General features: G+C 38.5%; 1 protein-coding gene across 8 annotated transcripts in view; it reads right to left on the bottom strand.

Moving 5' to 3' along the window:
- Nucleotides 1-24,673, bottom strand: part of ZCWPW2 (zinc finger CW-type and PWWP domain containing 2) — a 150,196-nt gene that overhangs the window by 2,576 nt on the left and 122,947 nt on the right. For 5 of the 8 annotated variants that reach the window (XR_006585594.1, XR_006585590.1, XR_006585593.1 and 2 more), the window contains 4 exons: nucleotides 20,505-20,563; nucleotides 19,353-19,420; nucleotides 13,067-13,191; nucleotides 198-9,752 (listed from right to left, as the gene is read on the bottom strand). Coding sequence is in view for 1 of the 8 variants with exons in the window: in XM_045037728.1 (XP_044893663.1) it covers nucleotides 9,591-9,752; nucleotides 13,067-13,191; nucleotides 19,353-19,420; nucleotides 20,505-20,563 (414 nt within the window). In the remaining 7 variants the exon portion in view is untranslated. The remainder of the gene's footprint in view (nucleotides 1-197; nucleotides 9,753-13,066; nucleotides 13,192-19,352; nucleotides 19,421-20,504; nucleotides 20,564-24,673) is intronic. The other 3 variants (XM_045037728.1, XR_006585592.1, XR_006585595.1) reach the window with 2 other exon arrangements.

Below are 24,673 nucleotides of genomic sequence, written 5' to 3'. Positions count from 1 at the left end.
GGAATAAAAAAGCAACAACCACCTGAGATTCAGTCCAAAGGTGCTTGAGTATAGAGCTTGTTAGAAAACATTTTTGAACAGGGTAGACCGGCAGAAAGTTCAACATCAATCTAAAAATAGAACTGCTGTTCTCACATGTGCGAGGCACTATGCTACGGTCTGGGTGGGTCACAAGTGGAAGGACTTGTAGGCCCTACCTCCTGGAGCTCACAACCTCAATAGCGGGAATTTCCGGACCCAGATGCTGCTCTCACAGAGTTAGCAGCAATTGTATTAGTACACTACAGCACCAAAGAGCTTCAATTTGCTGAAGTTGGTTAAAAATGCATTAGCTCTTCTCCAACATGATTCTGAAAGCACAGTAAAATCAAAAAGTCTGTTCAGCTGCCCGATGAACTTGAAGTAATGAGGTCTATAAGCTGACTTGAACAGAAGAAAATGATATTAAGCTTTCATGGAGGACAAATGAAAGTATCTACCTGTAACCTTGCTGACAGCCAGAGACCCTTTGCCATTTAAAACTCTGCTGCTGTGGTGCATTATTCCCAGGCAGCTGAGAGTTTAATAAGACTTCGCAGAGACACCTAACCTTCCGGTCCCCGGCTGCCTGCTGGCAACCCTAAGGCACTCACTGTGGAAGCTGACAATCCGAGCTAACATCAGGGCACGGATTTCCTCAAACACAGGGGCACAGGTTGGCATAGCAATGTCTGCCTGCTGCCCCTCCGTGCATGCAAATCGCACAATGGTCTGGTTCCAAGCTGGTCATGGTGCCCAGCACCCTCGGATGTTTGATCTTGGAGATTGTGGTGGTCACCGCTCTTCATCATTGCACTAACCTGGCTCCCCTGCTGAATGAAGAGCTGCCATTTAGTGTGATATACAAGGCTTTCCTTGAGCAAAGCCCAACCTGCCTGGTCCAGCCTTAACTCCCAATATTCTTCGTATCACACCCTCCACCCCCTGCACTCTGGTTACTCGGCTTAGGTATTTGCTGTTCCTGCTTTTCCCACCTTTGTGCTTTGTTCAGACTGTGACTTTCATCGTATCCAGCCAGCCCACTCTTCCACCTTCCAATTCTGGCTTTGCTTCACAGGTCTCTCCCCAACTAGACTGTAAAAATAGTAGTGATACTTACATAACATGCAATGTGCCAGGAACTTTGCTAGGCACCTTGCCCATCTTAACTCATTTTATTCTGTTCAACAACTCTAGGAGATGAGTGTTATTACTATTATTATCATCACCATCATCCCAATTCTCAGATGAAGAAAGTGAGGCTAAAGCAAACTGCTCAAAGTCAGAATCAGCTCCACAGGTTTGGAGATCATGTGTGTCTTGTTCACTGTTGTATTACTAGTGCTTCACATGAAACCTGGCCCATAGTATTGAGTGAAGGAATGAATAAAATGCCACCATGAAGCTGTGTCTGCAGTCAGAATTAATCTTCCTCTCCTCTCCTTTCACAGGTCTACTCCAGTACTTAACACGTAAGTACCTAACACATAACCTCGTAAGGTTGGACCCCCATTTCCAAATAATCTGCACTTTCACACTTCTCTGTACATCCACACCCTAACCCTCCTTTGCCTGGAGGAAGTCAGGCTTTCATAGATCAGGTAGTTTCCAGCTCTGGTGTTGCCTGAGAGCAGCTGCTGCTGAGAGATGAAATTAGGAGTCCATGGGGGAGGTGGAAGAAAGACCGTTGGCGGTAGTTAGAGGCTGTGTGGCCAGTCCTTTACCCTGCAGAAGCACAAGGCTGCTCCCCTCTGCAGTGAAAGGGCTCCAAGAGCTTGCTGGCGCGTTTAGAACTCCTATCCAAGAGGAGTGTCCCTTGCCAACCTCCCCTTCTGTGCCTCCCACACTTTGGCTTCATCACCGTAGCAGGGGAAGTTATGGAGGTCACGGAGGAACAGGGGGCGATGGATTGCAGCCAGGAGACTCAACAGGAAGTGGAGAGCATAAATGATGGTGATCCCATAGAGGACCTGGGGTCTGATCCAATTGTATTGGTAAAAGCACTGAGTCCCCTTAGGTCAAGACCTTATGGGGTTTAAAGATCAGGTGTCATTGTCATTGGCCCTCTCCGCAATTCAAGAGGAACCAAAGCAGGGCTTGAGTGGGGAGCCCTAGTTCTGGCTGAACTCCCTCCATGAATAGCTGTTGGCAGCTGAGGGCTAAAGCTGTCTGTAGACGTCAGACTCCGTAGGGTGGTTTCTCACCTCTGGCAGGGGGCACCTGAGACTGAAGGAATCGTATTAAAGGATTTTGTAATTATTGACTCTCAGCTACCTAGAAAGAGAACTCCCTTCTGCTTTTAGACATTCCATCTTCAAATGCATTTTCTGCTTTGTGGAGCACCTATATTTATTTACATTCTTCCGTCACTGGATTGTAAGCTCCAGAAGAGAGGAGCATGACCATATTCATATTTCTCTTCTGCCTGCTCCTTTCCCTCTGCAAACTGCAAGAGGCTTGTTGTACAAAAATTTTAAATCTATGTAATTTAATTGTATGTCATAATAAGCAAGTGTCATTGCCAAAATAGACTAACTCTGGCCATATATTTTGGTGAGCTTTCTGGCTTTCAAAAGGTCTTTGGAGCCAGGGCCTAAATTCCAACTTGCTGGAGGAGGGCATGCTGAAATACAACCCGTGCTCCCTGTGAAAGGCATCCATACGTTTATTGGAAAGCATCTAAAATGCCACAGAATCTGCCACTACTCATCAATACTGAGACTCCCCCCACCCGTTTTCTTTTTTAACAGAATGAAGAAAACAAGGTGATTTAAAGCCATAGCTAAAATTCAACAGTGAGGGGCGCCTGGGTGGCTCAGTCGATTAAGGGTCCGACTTCAGCTCAGGTCATGATCTTGAGGTTCGTGAGTTCAAGCCCTGTGTCGGGCTCTGTGCTGACAGCTCAGAGCCTGGAGCCTGCTTCGGATTCTGTGTCTCCCTCACTCTCTGCACCTCCCCTGCTCATGCTCTGTCTCTCTCTCCTTCAAAAATAAACTTTAAAAAAAGTTAAATTTAACAGTGAGATAGATGTCCCTTAATAGATGTCCCATTGCTGTTAACACGCCCATCAGAGAGAGGGTCACATGCCACCAGTGATGGTTTCCAAAACTTAATTTTAAAAAAGAGAAAAAAAAATCTGGTATTGATGATGGTAGGCGGACAGATACAAGAGTAAGACAAGTGATCATTTCAAATGCATAATTACATTTTATCTCAGTAATAATTAATTGCAGTGTACTTAAGCACATACTCAGTTTCCTTCAGAAAGAATAAATAGAAGATAAAGTTGATTTACAGAGCATTTTCACATAAAATCTCATTTATTCCTCACAACAATGCTTTTTAGATAGTTCCATCCTCATTTTACACAGGAGGAAACTAGATGATCATTCCACCACCCACCTAGTAACCACATCATTAAACAATATAGACAGTTATAAAGGGAATGGGATCTGAACAAACAGAAATGTACTCAAATTCTGGCCTTTCCATTTATTGGTCATGTGACTTAGGCAAGTTGGAAAAATCTGAACCCAAAACTAGATTTAGCAACTTAAAATCCTTTGATACAATACCAAAAGGGTAAGGAAGACTTGGAAGACTTGAGGAACAGAAAGGGGATGGAAAGATATGCACACTTTTTTTTTCTTTTTTGGCCAAATGAGACATTTCACCATTATGGGCCTATCTACCTTTTGTAATTATTATAGAGTCTAAAAATACTTAAAAAAGAAGTGACCCACTCTTATGAACCCTTAGTGATATTTTGGTGGTGCTGATATCCTATCAACTTATAATATCTCTATATATGCTGCCTCCATGATAAAGCAACCTGAGGCTGGGCAGGGAATGGGCTAAGCCCCATCAGCTGAAGAGCCCATCTGGGCCTGATCCAAAAAAAAAAAAAGCTGGAAGGGTCACTGGGCAGGCGTTGGGCTAGCACGCTGGGTCCAACCCAGGAGACAGGGCTATTTTGATAGAAGCTCCACCCTAAGGAGAAAACAACCCATGGGTCAGATACAGCTGGAAAGCTGCCACAGCTGGAAAGCTGCCACCACACCCGACCTGTGAAACTGTTGCTGGAACCAAGAAATCAAGTGTATCAGTTAACTACTGCCACAAAAATGCTGTGTAACAAACAACCCCAAAACTCAGTAGCTAAAAACAGTAATACTGTATTCTATTCTGGACCTGCAGATCACCTGGGGTAGCTCTGCTTCATTCTGCAAGTCTCTGGGTCTGGGTCTTCTCCCGGGACTTGCATCCTCCCTGAATTAGAGGGCTTGTCGCGGCATGTTCTTTTCAAGACAATGGCAGAGGTACAAGAGGTAAAGAAGAAACACCAAAAGCCGCTTAAGGCCTTGACTACGAATTGGCCCCATCACTCCAGCTCTATTTCATTGATCAAAGCAGGAGGCCAAGTGCAAAGTCACAAGGCCCGGTAGTAGTACACTCTGTCTGTGATACAGCCATGATAATTATACAATGCAGGGAGATACAAAGAACTTGGATCAGGAACTCAATCAATGACTGTCCACCTGCGCGGCTACATTATTCACATCTCTCCAATATGAAAACAGCCCATCCCCATCAAAGGACACCACAAGTCTCACCCAATCATGTATCAGGCTCAACATTTAGGACTTCATGATTTACATCTGGTCCAGATATGAATTGGACCTATAAACTGAGAAGACAAATCACAGGCCCCACCCCCTTTCCACACCCACACAATATGCACTGGTATAACAGAGACAGGAAAATCACAGTAAACACCTCATTCAAAATGAAGAAACTTGTTCCTTAGTGATTCTGAAATCCTTCTAGGCAAATTAGCCAAGTTTCCCTGCCAAAGGAGGAGGATATGTTTCTTTATCAGACCTTGGTCCTGCTCCCAGGGGAAGGGAAGGTGAGCTGGGGGTGGGGTGGAGTCTGGTAGTGTAGGAGGAAGGTCTTTGGTCCATTGTTCTCTACAGCTCCTAGCTCTGTCCTCTGAGACTTCCTTTTCCATCATCTTCCTCATTTGCTTCTGAAGAGGACACTGAAACTTCTACTTTTTTTGGGTGGCTAAGTTTTCCTAGCCTATTTCCTACATAGAAAACTGGGGGCTCAGGGGTCTTTTCTCCCCTCTCAAACAGTTTCAGTCTCATTTAGTTCAGGCTATTAGTACTTAAGGTGGTGTCAGTTTTTCTACAACTTAGTGGGTTTTCTATGTATTTGATTCTAGTCCATTCTATGTGTCAAAACCACAGTTATTTTCAAGACAGGCTTTTCTCTCCAGATTTAATTACCGGCACTTTGGGCATGTCAGGTGGCTGCACTACTATACCTTTAAGCTTTGCAGGAGGTTTAAAAGTCATTTTGTAATAGTTTGTAATGTTATTAGCCACACCCCTGATTGGGTCCTTACCCTGAGGCCATGTTTTCCTGCAAGCCCCCTAGATTTGGTCTTTGTCTCTCTTTCTGTGATTCAACAACCAACCCCTGGACTTGATCACTGTCCCCAGGCTACATTTTAATTTGAGAATCTTTTTCTGGTTGGAGAGGCTGAAGATTAAAAAGTTTTATTTTTTAACCCAGCAACTTCTGGGCTGCTTGCAAATTGCGTTTTATTTTGTTTGGTTCTGAGCATATCTCCTTTCTCATAGTATTTTCCTATATGCATTTAAAAGAAAACAACTCATTCTTTCAGAATTTTTCTTGGAAACAAGTTTCTCCTCTCTCCCCTACCCTTTCATTTGCTGCTCACTACTCTGCATGCCTATACCATGCAACCACTCAGTGGGTGGGAAAATCCTAATATTTAGATTTGCGTACATAGAATATCCCACTTGGACCTTAACGTCAAATTTGTCTTTACTAAACAACTCTTTCAGAATTCTACTAAGTGACAGCAAGAGTTGGCTCAGCCCTAAAAAAGAACTTAGAATTTTTTAATTGCACTATGTTTAGACCTCTTCTTGGAACCATACAGAGGAAGAAATAATAGAGCAGGATTTGGATATTTCTATTTTGGATTTTCAAAATCTTACCTTTGTCCCTTGGAATGTCCACAGATGCAAATTCTACTGGTCTGGAAGTATCTGGAACAGAACTATACCAATTCTTAACCCCAATAAGTGGTGGAGTTATGGAATGCCAGCTATTTGGTAGAGGCATTAGGTTATAGAATGGTTTCGTTCCATGAAAAGCAATACACAGTTCACTTCAGTTTTCATGAATAAAAGTTTCCTCCAAAAAGAGCTAACTGCCAATTTTTTCCACAAAGCCTCTAGATAGTTTATGATAGTGCTTAGGTCTATTAGTGGACATATTAACTATCTGTGACTCATCACCTCCACTGCAGAGCCAGGAAATTCAAGGCTGTAGACACTACAGACTTTTGCAAGTGCAAGGGTGCACTCCTCTCTTTATCCCACTGGTGGCAACAAGTCAAAATACGTAGCCTGTCTCCACTAAAGATAGAGCTAAGCTTCTTACCACTGGAAATACCTGCATAAATTCAGCTTCTGCATGAGGCAAATGGACCAGGACTTCCTAGAATATAGGGCAACAGAGTTGGCTTTGGTGTTTAACTTTCCACAGTCTGTAGATCTAAGTGGGGACTCAGCTTCTGGTGGACCCAGCCCTTCCATAGGTTCATGGAGGCTACAGACTAGCTGCTCAATTCATTGCAAAGAGGATTAGTCAGCCACTCCTCAAACTAGACAAAGAGGAGGTCTTATTCCAACCCAAAGGCTCAGGCAGAAGGTCCTAACATATTGCTTTATAGCTCCCATATCAAACTTGGTATAACTAGTGTGCTTAGAATTTAATCTCCCTTGATGAGCAGATACAATTTCCTTATAATGTCCTCCTCTGGGCCTAGCAGGAGGCCCTAGCTATAGAGGCAGGGTACTGTCCACCTCCAGGCCTGCCCTGGGAGTCAGCATAGTCAGAGAAGTCTTTGGCCCCAGTCCCCCAGAAGCAGGTGTATCACCTCAGGTTCTGCTGAAAGAAGCACTTAGGCTTTAGGCTTTAGGCCTAGGATAACCAGGCAGAGGCAGTCAGAAGAGAAATGCTTTTGAGACAACAATCATGGTCATGACTTGCATAGTTTTCTGTGTGTTAAGAATGCTCTATGCATTTTATGTCTATTCATACATTTCCTTTCACAGCAACTTCTACTCTATAGATGGAAGAAAACCCTGGCTCAGAGAAGTTAAGTAACTTGCCTCAGGTCTCCCAATGAGTCGTCGGCAGCACCAGGACCTGAAGGCAGGCATCGTGTTTCCACAGTCCCACTGCTATGCCCTGGTGTATGTTGAGCGGCCTGCCCTGAACATGGGGTCTTTACCAGCAGGTAGGGTTTGCCAGCCAGGCAGGATTCTCAGCCTTGAGGACAGAGATGTTAGTTGACTGCTCCTTCATCCGTTTTCCTGAGCACATTCTATCTGGAAATTTGAAAGGCTATATTCTCACATGGACAGAGGCTCCCCTCTGTCCTCTTCTTGGAAAAGGCCTTTTCCCTAAGAGCCTCTTCTTGGAAGGAGATTGAAGTTTCCTCTGCAGACAGAGCCAACCCAAATGTTTGTCCTCAGGACCAATTTGAACTGCCCAAGTGCACAAAGACTTCAGTGGAAATTCCGGACTTCTGCAGCTTAGAACATGGCAGAGATGAATTCAGTCTGGAAATTTCAGTGTCTTACCCATGGACTCTAACTTGGAAGAGCACTGGCTATTCCACCAACAGGAATTAGCTGCAAGTGATCTAATTAGTCTACCACCTGGGGGCTTAGATCAAACACTCGAATTGTGGGTAAAGTCTTTCAAATACAATTGTAGTCATTTTATTGTTGATTCTAAGAAGTAACAGGAAAATGGGATCGATTACTTCTTGAGACATTTTGTAGGCTGTGAATATAAAATCATAGCGGCGAGAGAAAGAGGGAAAGTTTTTCTGAAAGGCTATGGAGTAAATTCTGTTAGAAGAAAAAGAGGAAGCCTTAGTTTCCACTGTTTGATACCATTTAGAAGTAAATATGATGCAGTGAGAGAGTAGTCATAGTCACTCTGGCTCATGGCGTGGTTCTGAAAGGCAGGCTCTGTCAAAACACGAAGAGTTTCGAACCTTTGCTGAACTCACACAGTTTAGCCCCAAACTTGGTATCTGCCCCACGCTTCTAATCTGCACCTATTCTGACTTCGGTGAACAGCACTGTGAATACAAGAACCCTGAAGTCGACCCCACCTCCCCCCCACTGTCGCATGCCTATTTCCATTCTCAAAATCCTAATAATCCATTCATTTGTTAATGCAGCTGGAAACCATTCTGCTCTCTCCATATAGCACCACCATATTCAGGTGCGCATAATCCTGCAACTGGATTTCCCAAGCAGCCTCCTAACAAGGAGCCCCGTCTCCAGTGCTCTCTTGCTCACTCCATTCTCTGTGTTGCTGCTGGTGTGATCTTTCTGAAATGTAAAAGGGACTCCACGGTCTAAAACTCTTCACTTGGCCCCTACAGGTACACGTTCCTTAGCCTGTGTACACAGTGCTACTCATCTGTTGTGGCTACCTTCACACCAGCATGTGGTTACTCCAGCTAATTCAACTAGCAATAGGTCCAAGATGCTGAATTGCTTTCTCTTCTCTCTTCAAGCTTTGTTTTCTGTTTCGATGTGCTTGGAATGCCCTTTCCCTGATCCCATACTCCCAAGAGAGACATGGAGAGAGAGCGAGAGTGGGTACTGGAGATGGATGTGCGTTAGAACACTTATGTGGAAGGACACCCCCTGAAACTGCTCATGGGAATCCCTACGGAATGGGGTTTCAGAGAGGCGTTAAGGAGTGGTATTGTAGGATGTACTTTTTGCTGTCCAATAATGCTGAGAATTTTTTTATTGTGAGTATGCTTAACTTAATCTTATATTTTTCACCATGTTTCCCATCCTCACCTTCAGAGATACTGATTTAATAGGGAAGCATCCAGGATTCTGATCTTCCATAGCCTCCCACCTCCACTTAATCAGGTTTTGGAATCATGGTTGAAATGATTATTTCCAGTATAAGGCAACTGACACCTTTGAGAAGAACCCCAACTCTAATATACAATAATTTTTTTATTATTTCCTTTTATTTTATAGTAGCTTAATTCCACTACCAATACACATACTCAATCTCTACTATGCTTGAATTATATGGAAGAATTCTAATAGCCTTGACAGCCATCTAAATAGCCATATTTGAATAAAGGGCCTAAATAATCATTGTAAAGCACGTGTTTGCACAGTAAGTTTCATAAACCATTTTAAAATTAAGGCAAACAAGAAAAAAAATCTATAAATACAAATATCAGGGTTTCTTAAATGCTAAATTGTTTTTTTAAATCTTAAATCTTAACACTAACTTGAATACCATTTGATTGGCTCTCAAAACAATGGATATTCAAAAGCATAAAACAGGAAGTTGTTACAAATAGCAGCTTTGGTATAACATATACCTATCTCCCTACATGTTTTCAAGTTTTTGACTTTGGAAAAATATAAACATGTAACTTTTTATAATTAACTTTTGAAAATATCAATAATACCTTAAAATTCAGACATTAGAGCATCTATTTCTTTAAACTTGTTAGTTATATTTTCAATACATTCTCCAGCTTTTAATTTCATCCCATCAATTACAAGACAGTCTTCTTCATAGTGGTTTTCAAATGGACCGCCTGCAGGAACTTCAGGGCTGCATTCAGATAACTGTAAAAATAACCATACAATTCATCAGAACGATATCAAATTTACTGGAACACCGGCTTAATTATTTGAACCAAATGTAAAGTAGTCAGTAACTCCACAAGCCACAGCAGTTACCCAAAGTGTCCTGTTATGCTGGTGGTCAAATAATGATCCCCATGTAGAGTATAATGTACAAGAAATGTATTCATATAAGAATAACTTATTATTCAGGTCGTATTTCTTTCCCCCAACATTATACATTTTTAGGTTTAATATTACGTGTTGGAAAAACATGATCAGTTTCATTCTATGACTTTTCTATATTTATTTATTTTTATAATTATTATTATACAGCTTAAAACTGTTTGAGTCACACCTTCTATGCCTATCTTCTCCTAAGCCTCTGCATGACTTACAAATAGCGATAGCTTGATCTAGCTCGGTGGGAAGAGACACAAGTAAAAACAGTGCAGATATACATAAACACATACAAGATTTATAACTTCAAGATTCATTAAAGGTAGAGATAACTTCCATGAAATTAAGAAAAAAAAATACATGTAATTTATACAAGTATTTTCATGTAACATCAAAAACTGTACCTTTTAATACAAATAATTATTCAGCAAACTCTGTTTTATTTGTATATGGCTTATCTAATTTGTGAATTATTCTGGAAGATTTTTAAAAAATCTGATATTAATTTCCTCTTCTTGCTTACAAAGTTGGGGCATGAAACCAGTGTTAATATTAGCTAAGGAAGAGCATAATTAGGAAGGTGACTCTACCGAGGAAAATATTCTCATAAAACATTTCAATGACAAATAGAAACGAATTTTGATTATCCATGTGTGTATGCTTTCTTTTTTATGTTGTCACTCTCGCTCATTGGTATAAATGCTTGAGAGTTATCAACCTCAAACCTGATACATGAAATGAAGAATGAAAACACCATCAAATGTACAACTTTGAAAATAGCTTAACCAAATCTGCTCAGAGAATAAATATGCTTAGCACCTTAAAATTATCAGGTGGCTCTTTATGGTGTGTTGGCTTATAAGAGGCCACTTTCTCCTACAAATAAAACACAGCTCCAGCGTTAAGCAGTGTTAACTTTGGAAGCCATATTAATTTTCCCTATTAACTTGAATGAATGAAAGAAGAAAGAAAGAAAGAAAGAAAGAAAGAAAGAAAGAAAGAAAGAAAGAAAGAAAGAAGAAAAAAATAGAAACGCTTGTGGTGATCACTTCTTTTCTTTTAAACTGAAAATTGTCCCAGCTTTGATAGTTGGTTTCATTGCTATTCTTCTCATTTAAAAGTGAACAAGGCCCTAAATATACAGAACCTGGTGTGAATGCCAGACTTACAAAGCTCAGTGTGGAGAATGGCTTATGAACCAGTCTGCAGGAGGCACTCACCTGCCTGCCAGCAAGTTAAGATGGTTAATTTTTATAATTCTTAAGTGGCTTTTGAAAGCATAAAATATTACAAGAATCTAAAACAAAAAGCAAGCTCCTGCCTGGTGATATATTAAAACTATGTATTTTACCTTAAGGAATAAAAATCCAAAGTAATTTTCTGTTCTATCAAGTTACTAGTTATAATGGTAAAATAGAAGCCAATTCTGTGGCTGTAAAAGCTCCAGGACATCTCTATAAAAAATCAACCTGGCTGTATTTTTGAGAAGAGAAACTGCAAACACTGAAAACGTGTTGCACAAAACCATATGGTGCTCAAACAAAGCACACATTTGCTGGAAAAGACTAATTGTATATTAATTATATGTCTATAACATATATGTTGCTAATCTACAGATCCTGTTTGACAAAAGGTAAGATCTATAGAAAGAAAAAAAAATTTTTTTTTTCAAAAAGGAACTCTAATTGGAAAAATGGCATTCACAATGGTACAAATTCAGGCACAAGTTGATATTGCTGGTGCTACTTAAGAAAACTATGGTTTTCAATGTGGTAAGAGTTTTTAGCATTAATTTTATTTCCTTTTGGTGTATTGCTCTCTTTAACTGTAAATCTTGTATATTTTGATTTCCAACTCGGTAAAGGAGGTGTTTACGAATCATCTTTATTCTTGTTGAAGTTCTGAATGAAATCATGCAATTGGGCAGTCTGCCAAAGTGGGTAAACAACCTTGTCCACGTATAAATCCACCTTTTCCAGCATCTGAGAAGAGACAGACTCGGGAATGGGCAGTTGCTCAACAGGAGAATGTGGGAAAAGAGAGGAAGTAAGGAAGTCTCAGCACTTACTCTCTCCAGGGATTGTCATTGCCAATTCTCATCTGTAATAACAGCTAACCTTGGGTGTCAGTTACTATGCAAAGTACTTTTCCCGGTTTGCCTTATTTAACCCACAAAGAAATCCTCTTGGGCAAGTGATAAGCAACTGTGCCAAATTACACAAGTCCTCCCTGGCAGGACTGGGCTTAGGACATTGGTATTATATTCCAGAGTAAGAACTCCCAACCAACTCCCAACTTCCAAGTCCAGTGTTCTCTGGACTCCAGGCACAGCATATATCTAAATGAATGAATGAGAGAATGAATGAAACCTTAAGGATACATGACTTCTTGCTGCCATTTTTCTTCCTATCTGGAGAACAGCTGTACTGCCTTGAACAAGTGTCTGCCTTATGACTTATTTTTCTCATACCTACCACACTGCTGCTCTGTATTAATGACCTAGGCTTGTACCCTCATTTTATTTGCACAAACATGGAGCTGATTTGCTGGGAAGTTTGGTAATTTGTGTTATCACATATAAGAACTGAATAAAGTAAGCATGCATGGCCTTTCTCAGTCCAACATAGCTAGCCAAAAGGAAAAAAAAAAAGACAAATCTAGTTATGAATGGTGGAAAGTATTCCAACAAAAAATTCTACCTCCAGTGTGTTAATAATGAGGTTTGTCCCTACAGAAGTTGTCTCTGTGCATGAACCAGGCAGGGCAGATTTCCTAGCAAGCTGCTCTTATCCAGCCTCCTCTCCTGACTGTGAAATTGGCAGCGGTAGGCAGTTCTCTCTACGGTGGCACCCGACCGACTACTGTGAGCTCCTTCCACTCTTTCTTCATCCCAACCTCAAAGATCCAAAAAACAAAGGGCTCCTCCACACTCACAGATTTTTTTTTTTCAAAAACTGATAGTTGTATTCTGACCTTTCAACAGGTTACGAGTTTACTCACTTCAGGATAATCAAGGGCTCAAATTTCAGAAGGGAAAAACGTTTTTCATATAACTAAAATGTACATCCAGGAACAATTTCTGCCATTGACAGAATCTGGACTTGCTATTTAGGCCTGATAATGATTACCGGAGCTACCTTTTCTCCTGTATTCACTTCTTCTCCACGCTCCTCTTCAGACTCATCAGGCGCTCCTGTGGGCTCTAGTGCCTGCTGTAGCATTTGCTCCAGCTCTTTTAGTAAAACTTCTGTCTCAGAGACAACTAAAAATCATCATTAATATAATAGAAAAAATGCTACATTTTAATTAACTCAATCTAACCCATAATCTTAACCAACTCAAAAGAGAAAATCTAAATGTTACAAGACAAAAAACAAATATTTTGTATAGTTCTCACATATGGCCTCTGCTTAATGCAAAATAATTAAGGATTTCCAGGTGAATATTTTCCAATTATTCCTGTCAAAATGTAGGTGATATTCTTGCTATGTGTAGATCATAAAAAGCTCACTAGAAGTGTCTTGTTTTGCTTTTTTTTTTTAAATCAGGGCCAAACTAAATTGTTTTTATAAACCAGAGGTCAGCAAACTTTTCCCATGAATGGACACAGAGTAAATATTGCAGGCTTTGTGGTCTCTGTCACAACGACTTCATTCTGCTGCTATAGTGCAGACCATACACGTGTACCTAAATAAATGAGAGTGACTATGTTCCGATAAAACCTTATTTACAAAAACTAGTGGCCTGTGGGCCAGTTTGCCATGCCTACAATAAACTATTAAAACTACTGTTTAAAAGGAGAGATGATGTAATTAAGTGGTCAGGCTAAACAGAGGCTAGTCTACTCCTAATCCGAATACCAACACATCTTAATTGCCTAATATATGTATTATATATATGTGTGTATATATATATATATTTAAATACCACACTTACAAAATTTGTGTGTGTGTGTGTACTACTGTGACATGAATTCACTGAATTTGTGGACATAAAATAATATCCCCACAAAAGAAATGAACGCCTATTAAATAACTCTATAGACTCAACTACTGATTAATAACATGCAGTTGGATTCCTGACTTAAATAAAATAAACATTTTGTTTCATATAGACTTATTGAAGTAAAAATCAGGGAAAGGAAGCCACATGTGGCCTGCTGTCCTGCACAACAGACAGATGGAGCATCTGAGAAGTCGTTCCAAAGGCAACACAATTCAAAGTGAAAGGCCATGAATACACACCCCATTATTTTCCACTCGGGTGACAAAAACTGGACATAGTACCCTCTATTATCCACCATTCTTTGGCAGGACACCAAAAATCCCACTACGTAGAACATCTAAAAGTTCATGGAACACGAAAACAGACCCACGCAGGACATATGCTTTGGAGCTAACCTATTATCAGTGAATATGCAAGCAGGGCATTCTCAGTGCTAACATTCAGTTTTAATCTAATTGTTGAACATATTTAAAATTCTTCTAACTAATCATGTTTAGGAAGATTGCATATGTATATGCATGCCTTTATGTGTGTGTGTGTGTGTAAACACACACACACAGAAGTATCCTTGTAAACTAAGCATGTTTAAAGGTAAAAACCAGAGATTATTAATGTGAAAAGTCTTATGCACTGTTTCCTCCAGTTCAAAAGAATCCATGTTTTATTAGAATCTTCTTTGTTGGTAATTTCCTCTTATCTAGTACTCGTAAGAAAGAAAGTTTAAAATTCTGCTAGAGCGTTATTAAATAATAGTGTCAAAGTCATGGGAGGTTATGAAATAGAAAATTTTCCCTTTGTTGGTTGTCACTACAGTATTAAAAAACAATTTTTAGTTAACATTTTTCACATCACAGTTTTGTCTACAAAAATAATTTTTCTGTCAGTACTTATCACTTGCCCCAAGTACTTTTTTATTCAGTCAACAAGTATCAATTATGTGCCTACAAAGGGCAAGGGACTCAAGAGCAGGCATTGACCAACGAGCCTTCCTGGCCATCATCTCTTCCTAGCCAATCTCAGGTTTTCTCTATGGAAGACTTCTTTCCAAACAGTTTGAAAGTAGCTTTCTGATAAGCCATTTGCACACCTTAGAATCAGTTCCTATGTTTAAAACCAAAACAAAAACTGTAGCTGACATGTTAGTTGTGTCCACATAGATATGTATTCTGTGGTAATTGGTAAAGTGTAAGAACACAGAGTTTTAATCATTGCATTCTAAAACAGTGCTATTCAAAATTTGATGGGCATAAGAATCACTGGGAGAATTTACTAAAAAAATACATGAATGCAACCCATGTTTACCGAATCAGGATGTTCTAGAGGAATGTACATTTTTATTGAAGCTATTTTGTTTAACGAATTGACTTCTCTTTATGATAGATTTCTTACTAGTAACCTGTTATTGAACAGACAACTACTTGTGGTTATCTTCAGACTGATTCTCCAGTCCCACTTACAGATGTTGTGTTTTCCTACTTTATATTCTGAGTCTATGGAAATTGATACTGACATTTAATGCACTGTTGAGAAGATGAATTTTGAGCTATGCTGTAAAGGAAAAATGGACACAAACATCTTTATATTTCTAAGGCTAGGCTAAAATACAATCAATTTATGATAATGAATGTCATTGCCAAATGGCATTGTAGGCTCTCTGTTTTCAAGTGATCTGGAAAAATATGTACACTGCCTTCTGCTCAAAGGGTAGACAAAGTAATGGATGACTTCATAAATCAACTAGGGTTCATAACACCAACTTGATTGATGTCAAATTCTGCTTCCAGAGCAATGGGAGGTTTGCTTTTCTAAATAGGTATTTCTATATTGTAAACTGACAGAATTCAAAAATAATTCTCAAGAAATAGCAGTTACCGTAATGTACAAACTAGGTTATCAAAATTGGCCAATGATATCCTCCAAAGATAGAGGCAGAATGAATGCCTTTGCTGATTGCATGACCAATCATCTTCTATCAATACTGATTATCCTGTGGTTTCCCTGACTTGTTTCAATTTGCTGTTTAGAGTAAAGTGGTAGCATTACAGTTATTCCATCACTCAGAAAAAGTTTTTTTTAAAAAGGTAAGAAAAATATATCTCTTATACTGAAGTCCATACCTGGATTTTAAAAATGAATTTTTATAAAATAATCTGTGTAGTTTTTCCATTCCTGATAAGAAATAGCTTACTGTTTGTCTCTTAAATAAATCAGTCACTATTTTAAAAGCCTTCAAGGTATACTTATGGGGTTTTCTCCAATCTGTATTTTTCTACTAAATGTTTAAAGAAGCTGTTTATTTCCTTATATACCCCAAAGCTGGTATTGAAAAATATCATCTGAAATAAATTTGCAGGGTCATTTCAATATTGAAATTTTGAAAGCATTCTTACAGAAGGAGGCTGAGGAGGAGGAAAAAGTACTTGGTTTTGTTTTGTTATTAAATAACCACAAACACTCCTCTTGTGTGCTTACAATTTAAATGTAGAGATGAGTACAATACAAGTTAGAATGTAATGAAGAAGAGAGCACCATTCCTGGAGACACAAACAGAAATAGGAGGCAAGGAGCTTTCTAGGAAAGGGGCATGTGGGCCAACCCCACCTTTTACCCTAGAGGCTAAAGCTGACTCCAAACCAAGAGTAGGTGGGCAAAGTTTGTCCTGAGCAGCAAAAAATCACCTGTCTCCCTGTCCCCCTTCTACTTCCCAGCCCCAGCCCCTAAGGTCTTCATGCTCCCCTGGGGCTCACCCCATGATCCAGACCTTTCCTAGATTAACCATCTTTTTCCATGCTTATCTATCTCAGGTGGCTGATGAACACATCCTTCGCTAATTTGATAATGAGTGTCATAGATTATCAGTTGGTCTGGGATAATCTGCCAATCTTTTTTTAAACTTTTATAGACTGTTTACTACCCAAGAATAAAGGAGGCATTTTCTAACAAAAAACAATGATACAACAAAACAAATGACTAAAACCAAAAGACCAAAGGAAATCAAAACCAATTCATTAAGGGGGATACAAAGGGCAATAATGAGATTTTAAAAGTGCCTAGGTCAACTACCAGTACTGTGCCCAACCCCCCTGTATTTCGCTTTAAGTTTCCTGATACTCAAAGCAACCAAGGAAACAGCTGCACACTTTGATTAATTTTAAGAAGATATGTGACAAGAGCACCTGGGTGGCTCAGTCGGTTAAGCCTCCGACTTCCACTCAGGTCATTATCTTACGGCTCCTGGATTCAAGCCCTGCACTGGGCTCTGTGCTGACAGCTCAGAGCCTGGAGCCTACTTCGGATTCTGTCTCCCTCTCTCTCTGTCCCTCCCTCACTCATACTCTGTCTCTCTCTCTCTAAAAATAAATAAACACTAAAAAAAGGAAGATAGTGACTGAGAAAAACCATACAACCTCTTAAGTGCCTTAGTTTCTCCATTGATAAAATGGGGGATATAATAATATCTAACTGTTAATCTTATATAGCTCTTGTGAGGGCTAAATAAACTAATATATTCACAGTGTTTAGAACAGTGAAGACACAGAGTAATTGATACAGGTGTTGGTATTATAGATGAATTTTCTTGTCCCTAAACACTGAAAAAAAAAGAGTTATAGGGACAATACAAATATAGTACATAATATTCCTGGTACTAATTTTCCCCAAAACATAGATATGCTCCACAAGTAGTTATTTCTTAGATTAAATCTATATAGCCATGGGCTACAGTTTAAAATATTTAATGATTTCTATTAATTTTCTATTAATTTCTATTCAATTTTTTCTATTAATTTCCAGAAATCCTCTCCTTGTTGGATAAGAGGGCTTCTACTGCATGTCTTTATTACAGATGAAGCAACTGATACTTGGACAGGTAAAGTAGCACTAAGTTAGCTCTCCTCCTGATCTCTAACTAAAGGACAGAGAAAAGAAATGGGTAGAGCTTAAAAATTAGAAAGGAACAGCAAATCTGGGTAGTAGGCTGCTGGGAGACTTTAGCACTTGGGAGTGTAAGGAAAGTGGCTCCAAAAAGTGGGGCAGACATTCAAGAAGAAGACGGTAGAATTTTCACTTGATCAAGGACTGATCCTACCTCAGGCTAAGAAGAAAAGGAGTGATATCAGAGACTTAGATCAAGGGATCCATGGAAATATGAGTAGGGGTAAAAAAACTGAGGAGGGTTAATTTACTGAAGAAGAACCACTCTTTCCAGAAGTAGTCAGCTCTTGCAAAGAACACAGTAAACTAGATATTTCTGTTTTTTAGTTGTTCAAAATGTGAAGAAGGAGTAAGACACAGATCAGGTTCACGGTCTGAACAATTAACTACTGAGACTTGAGAGCCATTCAGAATGTGAGACTCCTAAAAGGGTATCAGTGGATATCCATGGAGATGTATTCACCCATTTACACAGAAGAGTGATTTCCAGTCAATGGAGTCATGGCTGTGATGTCCTGGGGTTTCTTCCAAGGTAGCCCATTTGAGTCAGAGGGGGAAAGGATCCCAGCATTGGAGCCCTCAGCTGCAGTGCCAAGGTCTCCTAGTGGGAACTCAGTCCAGGGATGAGCAGACTTTTGCCTTTCCACAGCAATATCTGAACTAATCATGGGAGGCAAAGGGACAACTTGGCCAAGAAAAGGCACCTGAGTTAGCAGGAAAGCAGCAGCGGAATACATTTAAGAAGAGATAGAAACAACAGAATTTTGTGGTGGTTTAGGACAGGAACAAAAGGATTTTTAAAAAAATAACCACTCTGTCCTTCTTCTGACTGCTTTCCTTTCTTTTGATAAGACTAAAAATGAATGGCTGATTTGGCCATTTGAAAGGCAGTGCCATAGGACCTGGGGGTGGCCACAAAGGAGAGGGAATATGGTGCGGGTAACTTCTTGGGGTTTAACGGGCTTTGAAAACTCTTTGCGTGGCTGCCAAAGTTCCATCTTGCAAATAAGCATTTGCCTACTTTTCAAGACTAACAAAAATGAAGGAAGAGTAAAGTGGTTTTGAAAACTTAAACTTTCTCCCCACATTCACCCTACTGTGTTCTAATACCAATGGCAATTGATTCAGCTGGAAGCCCCAAGCTGCTGCTTTTCCTCTTTCTCTCCCATTGGCACCCCTAGGCCCCCAATAATTTTGGAATGGGCAGGTCTGAATTTTAATGTATTGATGTAGGTATTTCCTCCCACAACTGCTGGTGCTTTATTTTTAAAAGAAATCAAATACATGACAGAGCCAAATTTAATGCAAGAGAATAGAAACCCAAAGACAACCCAAATACCTAGTATGAAAATTAATACCAAAATGACTCACTAAGAGTTCTCTTATATGTATATATGTACAACATTTTTTTTCTTCAAAGAACGGCAACTACATTCGGTAGAATTAGAGGTATAAGAACCAGAAGCAGGACAGGCCTTCACATACCCACATTTTCCTTTGACATGGCGTCATCTGAACAAACATTTTCGAAAGAGTATTTTAAAATAGGTTTCCTAGAAAAAGGATTTGACAGAATTAGTTTCAAAAGATTAATCACATATATTTAAATGGCCATTTATGTATATTCATTGATCATTGTAAATTATGAATGTATTTCTTTATCTTGAGGTAATTTTCCTTGGTTTTTTTAATACAGTAAGGCAGCATGATGCAGTGAAAAACCAAAGGGGAATAATATTGATCTGAGCCCTCACTAGGTGAAAAGCACTAATGATCTACCAAGTACCTTACATAGGCTTTTTTATGTAATTCTCGCCCTGAAAACCTACTAATTGCTGCTCTCATTTTATAAAGAAACTGAGGCTCTGCAAAATTGAGAAATTTGACAATGTAGGTAATGGTTGAACATGACAGGGCTAAATTCTTTCAGACTGCAAAATCCATGCTTTTTCCACTACCTGTGTCACTGATTTAGAGTTAGAAAACATTTGTTCAAATGTATTTTCTCTAACCATAAGATCTTGAGAAAGCCACTTAATTTCTCTAAGTCATAAAGTTTTCATCTTTTAAATAGAGATGATTATAACATACCCCCTACCTATTTGATGAGGTTACTGTGAAATATAACTAAGATAAGGCAGTAAGTCTTTTTAAAAAAAGGTAATTACTCATCCTCTGAAAAAGGACAAAGAATAAGAGGAGGACTATCATATCAGAGCCAGTATTTGTCTTTGAGCAGGACTACTCTTAATACAGCACTAATTATCATTCATCAAAAAAATAAACTGTATGGTTGGTTCAGTGATAAACACTAAAACTTGTCATTGGTGGCTTATCAATTCATTATAAAGGCCTGTTTCTGGTTTGCACTATTTTAAACTAAACACCTGCTTCTCATACGGTTGCTCACATGATATTAATCTTACACTGTTCTGGTTCAACATATTTATATAAACATAAAGCTTTCTCCATACTTCTAAGACTATTACTTATCACCTTAATTCTTTTAGAAAATTTTAATGCTTCCCTAGAGAAAAAAAATCAAGAATCAGGGGTAAATGTCATAATAATTAAATCTATTACATACACTTCAATTTCATCGCAATACTTTTCAATTAAAAAAAAAAAAACCCATACCTTATCCTTCTTCTAAATTTTGGTTTCTTTTTGCCAGTAGTGTTTCTGGAAACTTGCATCTATAAAATAACAACAAAAGGATGAATTAGTTCAAATGAGACTAGATGAGTTCAGTTAAGATAATGAGTCCAAATGGCCCAAGTAATTTAGTCCAGAAGAAAAACTCTGACCTGTAGGTCTCAACCACACCTATAACTCTAAGTCAACCACCTCATAGTCACTACAATTACACCAATCTTCTCAACTTCCAGGAATGGTAGACTAATCCAATATGAATTCGCATCTCCCATATCTACTTCCCTTTCTCACTTCACAGACACATAATAATACAAAGTAAAACAATCTTTACATTTTTATACATACATGACCTTTAAAAAAGAAAGAACTATTCAGATGCCAGAAACATGTGGAATGCAAAACTATAGATAGGAACTGACATGGTGAAGGCCTACCAAAAGTGTATACCAGGATAAGGCCAAAGGGCTTGGGATTTTAATGTCTAAGCAAAGATGAGATGAAGGATGTGGAGAAATTGGAACCTCCCTACATTGTTGAAGGGAAGGTGAAATGGTGGAGCCACCCTGGAATATAACTTGATAGTTCTTCAAGATGCTAAATGTAGAAGTGCTATGTGATTCAGCAATTCCATTCCTAGGTATGTACCCAAAAGAAACAAAACTATTATGTCCATACAAGAAAATGTATATAAATGTTCACAACATAATTATTCATAATAGTCAAAAAGTAGAAACAACTATCAATGGAGAGATGATATGTGATCTATCCATACAATGGAATATTATTTAACCTTTAAAAACAATGACTAATTATACTGAAAAATACTAAACATGGGTGAATCTTGAAACCATTTTGCTCAGCGAAAAGTGAAAAACGTCAGAACCAAAGACCACATGTTGTAGGATTCCATTTATCCAAAATGTCCATAAATAGGCAAATCCATAGAGACAGAGAAAGATTAGTAGTTTCCAGGGACTAGGAAAAGGTGGGAAATGGGCAGTGACTGCCAATGGGTATGAGGTTTTCTTTTAGGGTGATGAAAAAATGTTCTAAAATTATAAAGTGGTCTTGGCTGCAAAACTGTGATTATACTAAAAACCACTGAATTGTATACTTAAAAAGAGTGACTAAATTACATCTCAATAAAGGTATAATTTTTTCAAAAACTTGGTGACATGGAAAAATGGAAAGTAAAGAGATAGAATATATCAATGACTAGCAAAAGGAACCCAATGTAGCAATATTACTGTTAGAAGAAAGCATAATCCGAGATTAAAAAAAGCTATTACCTAATGCAAAAAGAAACAATCCACCTAGAAAGTATAACAGTTCTGACCTGTCTATACATAAAATCTTAGCCTTAAAATACATAAAGCAAAACAGAAAAGAATTACAAGTAGAAACTGATAAATTTACAGTTAAAATGGGATATTTTTATTTACTTCCCATAAAAAACTTATAAAGCAAAAAAATTAGCAAAGAAACAGGAGAATTCAACAATACAAATAATAAGTTGAATCTAATAAACACATATAGAAACTGGCACTGAATAATTAAAGAATACATATTGTTTTCAAGCTTGAAACATTTACAAATTTGACCACCTCCTAGGTCACAAAGGAAGCCTCAAAAATAGTAACCGCTGTTTTAGAGCCATACTCACTGACTAAAATACATTAAGAAATCAAACCCCAAAAGATAAGTGAATAAAATTTGTAATCAATTCATAGATGTAGAAGAATTTATACTGTCCCATAAACCTTTCTGTGATAAGAGTTATGATCTATGTCATTTAGGTCAGAGTTCTTGTCTCATATTTTAGTTACTGGTATATGTGACTTAGCTTCTCACTTGGTAGTACATTTGTCTCCATGCCATACCCTGCATGCCATAGGTGCAGATAAAGTGTTCGTGGAACAAATGAATGAGTAAGTGTTCAGACAGAGATACAATAAACACAAATATCACAAGGAGAATACAGTGTCAGTGTTCCCGTCCATTCTGAACTGTCCTGTTTGTCGATTTAGGCTTTTAACGAATTCGTACGATTCACCCTCATTTCCTAAGACAGAACCTCAATGCCACTTTCACCTCTATGTTTGTTACCTTCTTTTATTTGTCTTTTCACTTTTACCTGCTAAAGTGAGCAGTGTCTCAGCCCATTTTGTCTAAATCTTTCATAGTTACACTGATCTTAATTTTACTGATCTTGAATTAAGTATCCACACTGCAAGGGTGGGATTTTTTTTTTCTAACATACTAAATGTTTAGCAGCTAGCAGAGTGCCACTCATATTGCTATGTTCAAACGCATTAACTATAATGAGATGAAGGTTGAATTTAATAACTCTCAAAACATTATTAAATAGCTTAAATACCTTAATAATCATTCAAGGGAAGTTTGTAAAAAAACACTCAGGGAATTCATATTATTATGATGCCAAAAAAATAGGTGTTTTTTTGTGATCTTCAACCTCAAGTTAATATTCAAATATTTTTTCCACCATTTGTTTTATATATATATGAAAGTAAATAAGGTAAAAAGGTATATGGAACTAGATTGTCTAAATCATTGATCTACATCTCTATAAAGACAATGTACAGCTATTATTTTTAACTCATTATTAAGGATCAGCTTAAATTATGTGCATATTTGAGTTTAAAGTGAAAGCGTTGCTACAAGGGGAAATAAGATTAAGGTAACAAAGTACAAACTATTTCATAGGTATTAATAGAAAGAAATACTGTTAAATAGCTACCATAAATCAGGAAGATTTCTGTTAGAGATAATAAATTCCTTCCTACTTTGTTAAATATTCCACAGCAGCCAAAATGAACTAGTCAGTATCACCAAATGTCCTGTACTTTCCTGCTCCAGGGCTTTGATAAAATATGACGTGATGGAGAAGAACACTAAATTTGGAATGACAGGATCATGATTTGAATTTAATCCCTGGTACTAATTACCTGTATCACTCTTGGTAAATCACTGACCACTGGAATATCTAGCAAGAGCCTGGTATGAAGTCAACACTTAACAAATATTTTCCAACTAAATGGCTATTCTGCATTTCAGGATATTCTTTTACAACTACTGCTTAAATAAATAAATAAATAAATAAATAAATAACTACCTCAGAGCATTTAGGGGTAAGATGAAATTAAATACCATGCCAGAAAGTATCTAACAGTACTCAACAATTAGTCTACGTTTGATCATTGTTTGTTTAACCTATTAGACTACTCCACTGGATTAGTGTCAGAATTCTATCCTTTTTCCTTAAAGCATATGACAAATGGAACTTATTAGCACTTTGGCATGGTTGGACTTATGGTCCATTCGTTCCCCAAGGTTGCCATAACAAATTACCATGAACTTGGTAAAGCATCAGAAATTGATTTTGTTATAGGGCTGTAGGATAGAAGTATGTCTCTTATGGACAGACTCTTGTGTGTGTGTGTTTGAAAAAAAAGATGTTTATTTATTTTGAGAGAGAGAGAGAGAGAGAGAGAGAGAGAATGAGGAGGGGAGGGGCAGAGAGAGAGAGGTAGAGAATCCCAACCAAGCTCCACACTGTCAGCACAGAGCCCAATATGGAGTTTGATCCCACGAATCAGGAGATCATGACTTGAACTGAAATCAACAGTCAGATGCATAACTGACTGAGCCACCCAGGTGCCCCTGGACAGACCCTTAAGGACAATTTCATTGGGTTAGGATCCACCTAATTCAGGATAATTTCATATAAAAATCCTTACCTTAATTACATCGGCAATGATCCTTATTCCAAATAAGGTCACATTCTGAGGTTCCTGGTACTTTTGGGGGCTGCTATTCACCCACAAGTAGATACTATAATCTTTATCTATTCCACCCCTTCCACTTCTCTTCCTGTGTTACACTGCTGATTCTCCTATGTCGTCGAGCCCCAGGCTATTCAGAGTCAGGACCACCAAGTGAGAATCAGCAACAACTGAGAGTTTGTTAGACATGCAAATTCTTTTTTTTTTTTTAATTTTTTTTTCAACGTTTATTTATTTTTGGGACAGAGAGAGACAGAGCATGAACGGGGGAGGGGCAGAGAGAGAGGGAGACACAGAATCGGAAACAGGCTCCAGGCTCTGAGCCATCAGCCCAGAGCCTGACGCGGG

Source organism: Felis catus, chromosome C2 (assembly GCF_018350175.1).
Source record: "Felis catus isolate Fca126 chromosome C2, F.catus_Fca126_mat1.0, whole genome shotgun sequence".
Taxonomy (NCBI): Eukaryota; Metazoa; Chordata; class Mammalia; order Carnivora; family Felidae; genus Felis; species Felis catus.
Note: the sequence above shows the minus strand (reverse complement) of the source record. Positions and strands in the feature narration are given on the sequence as shown.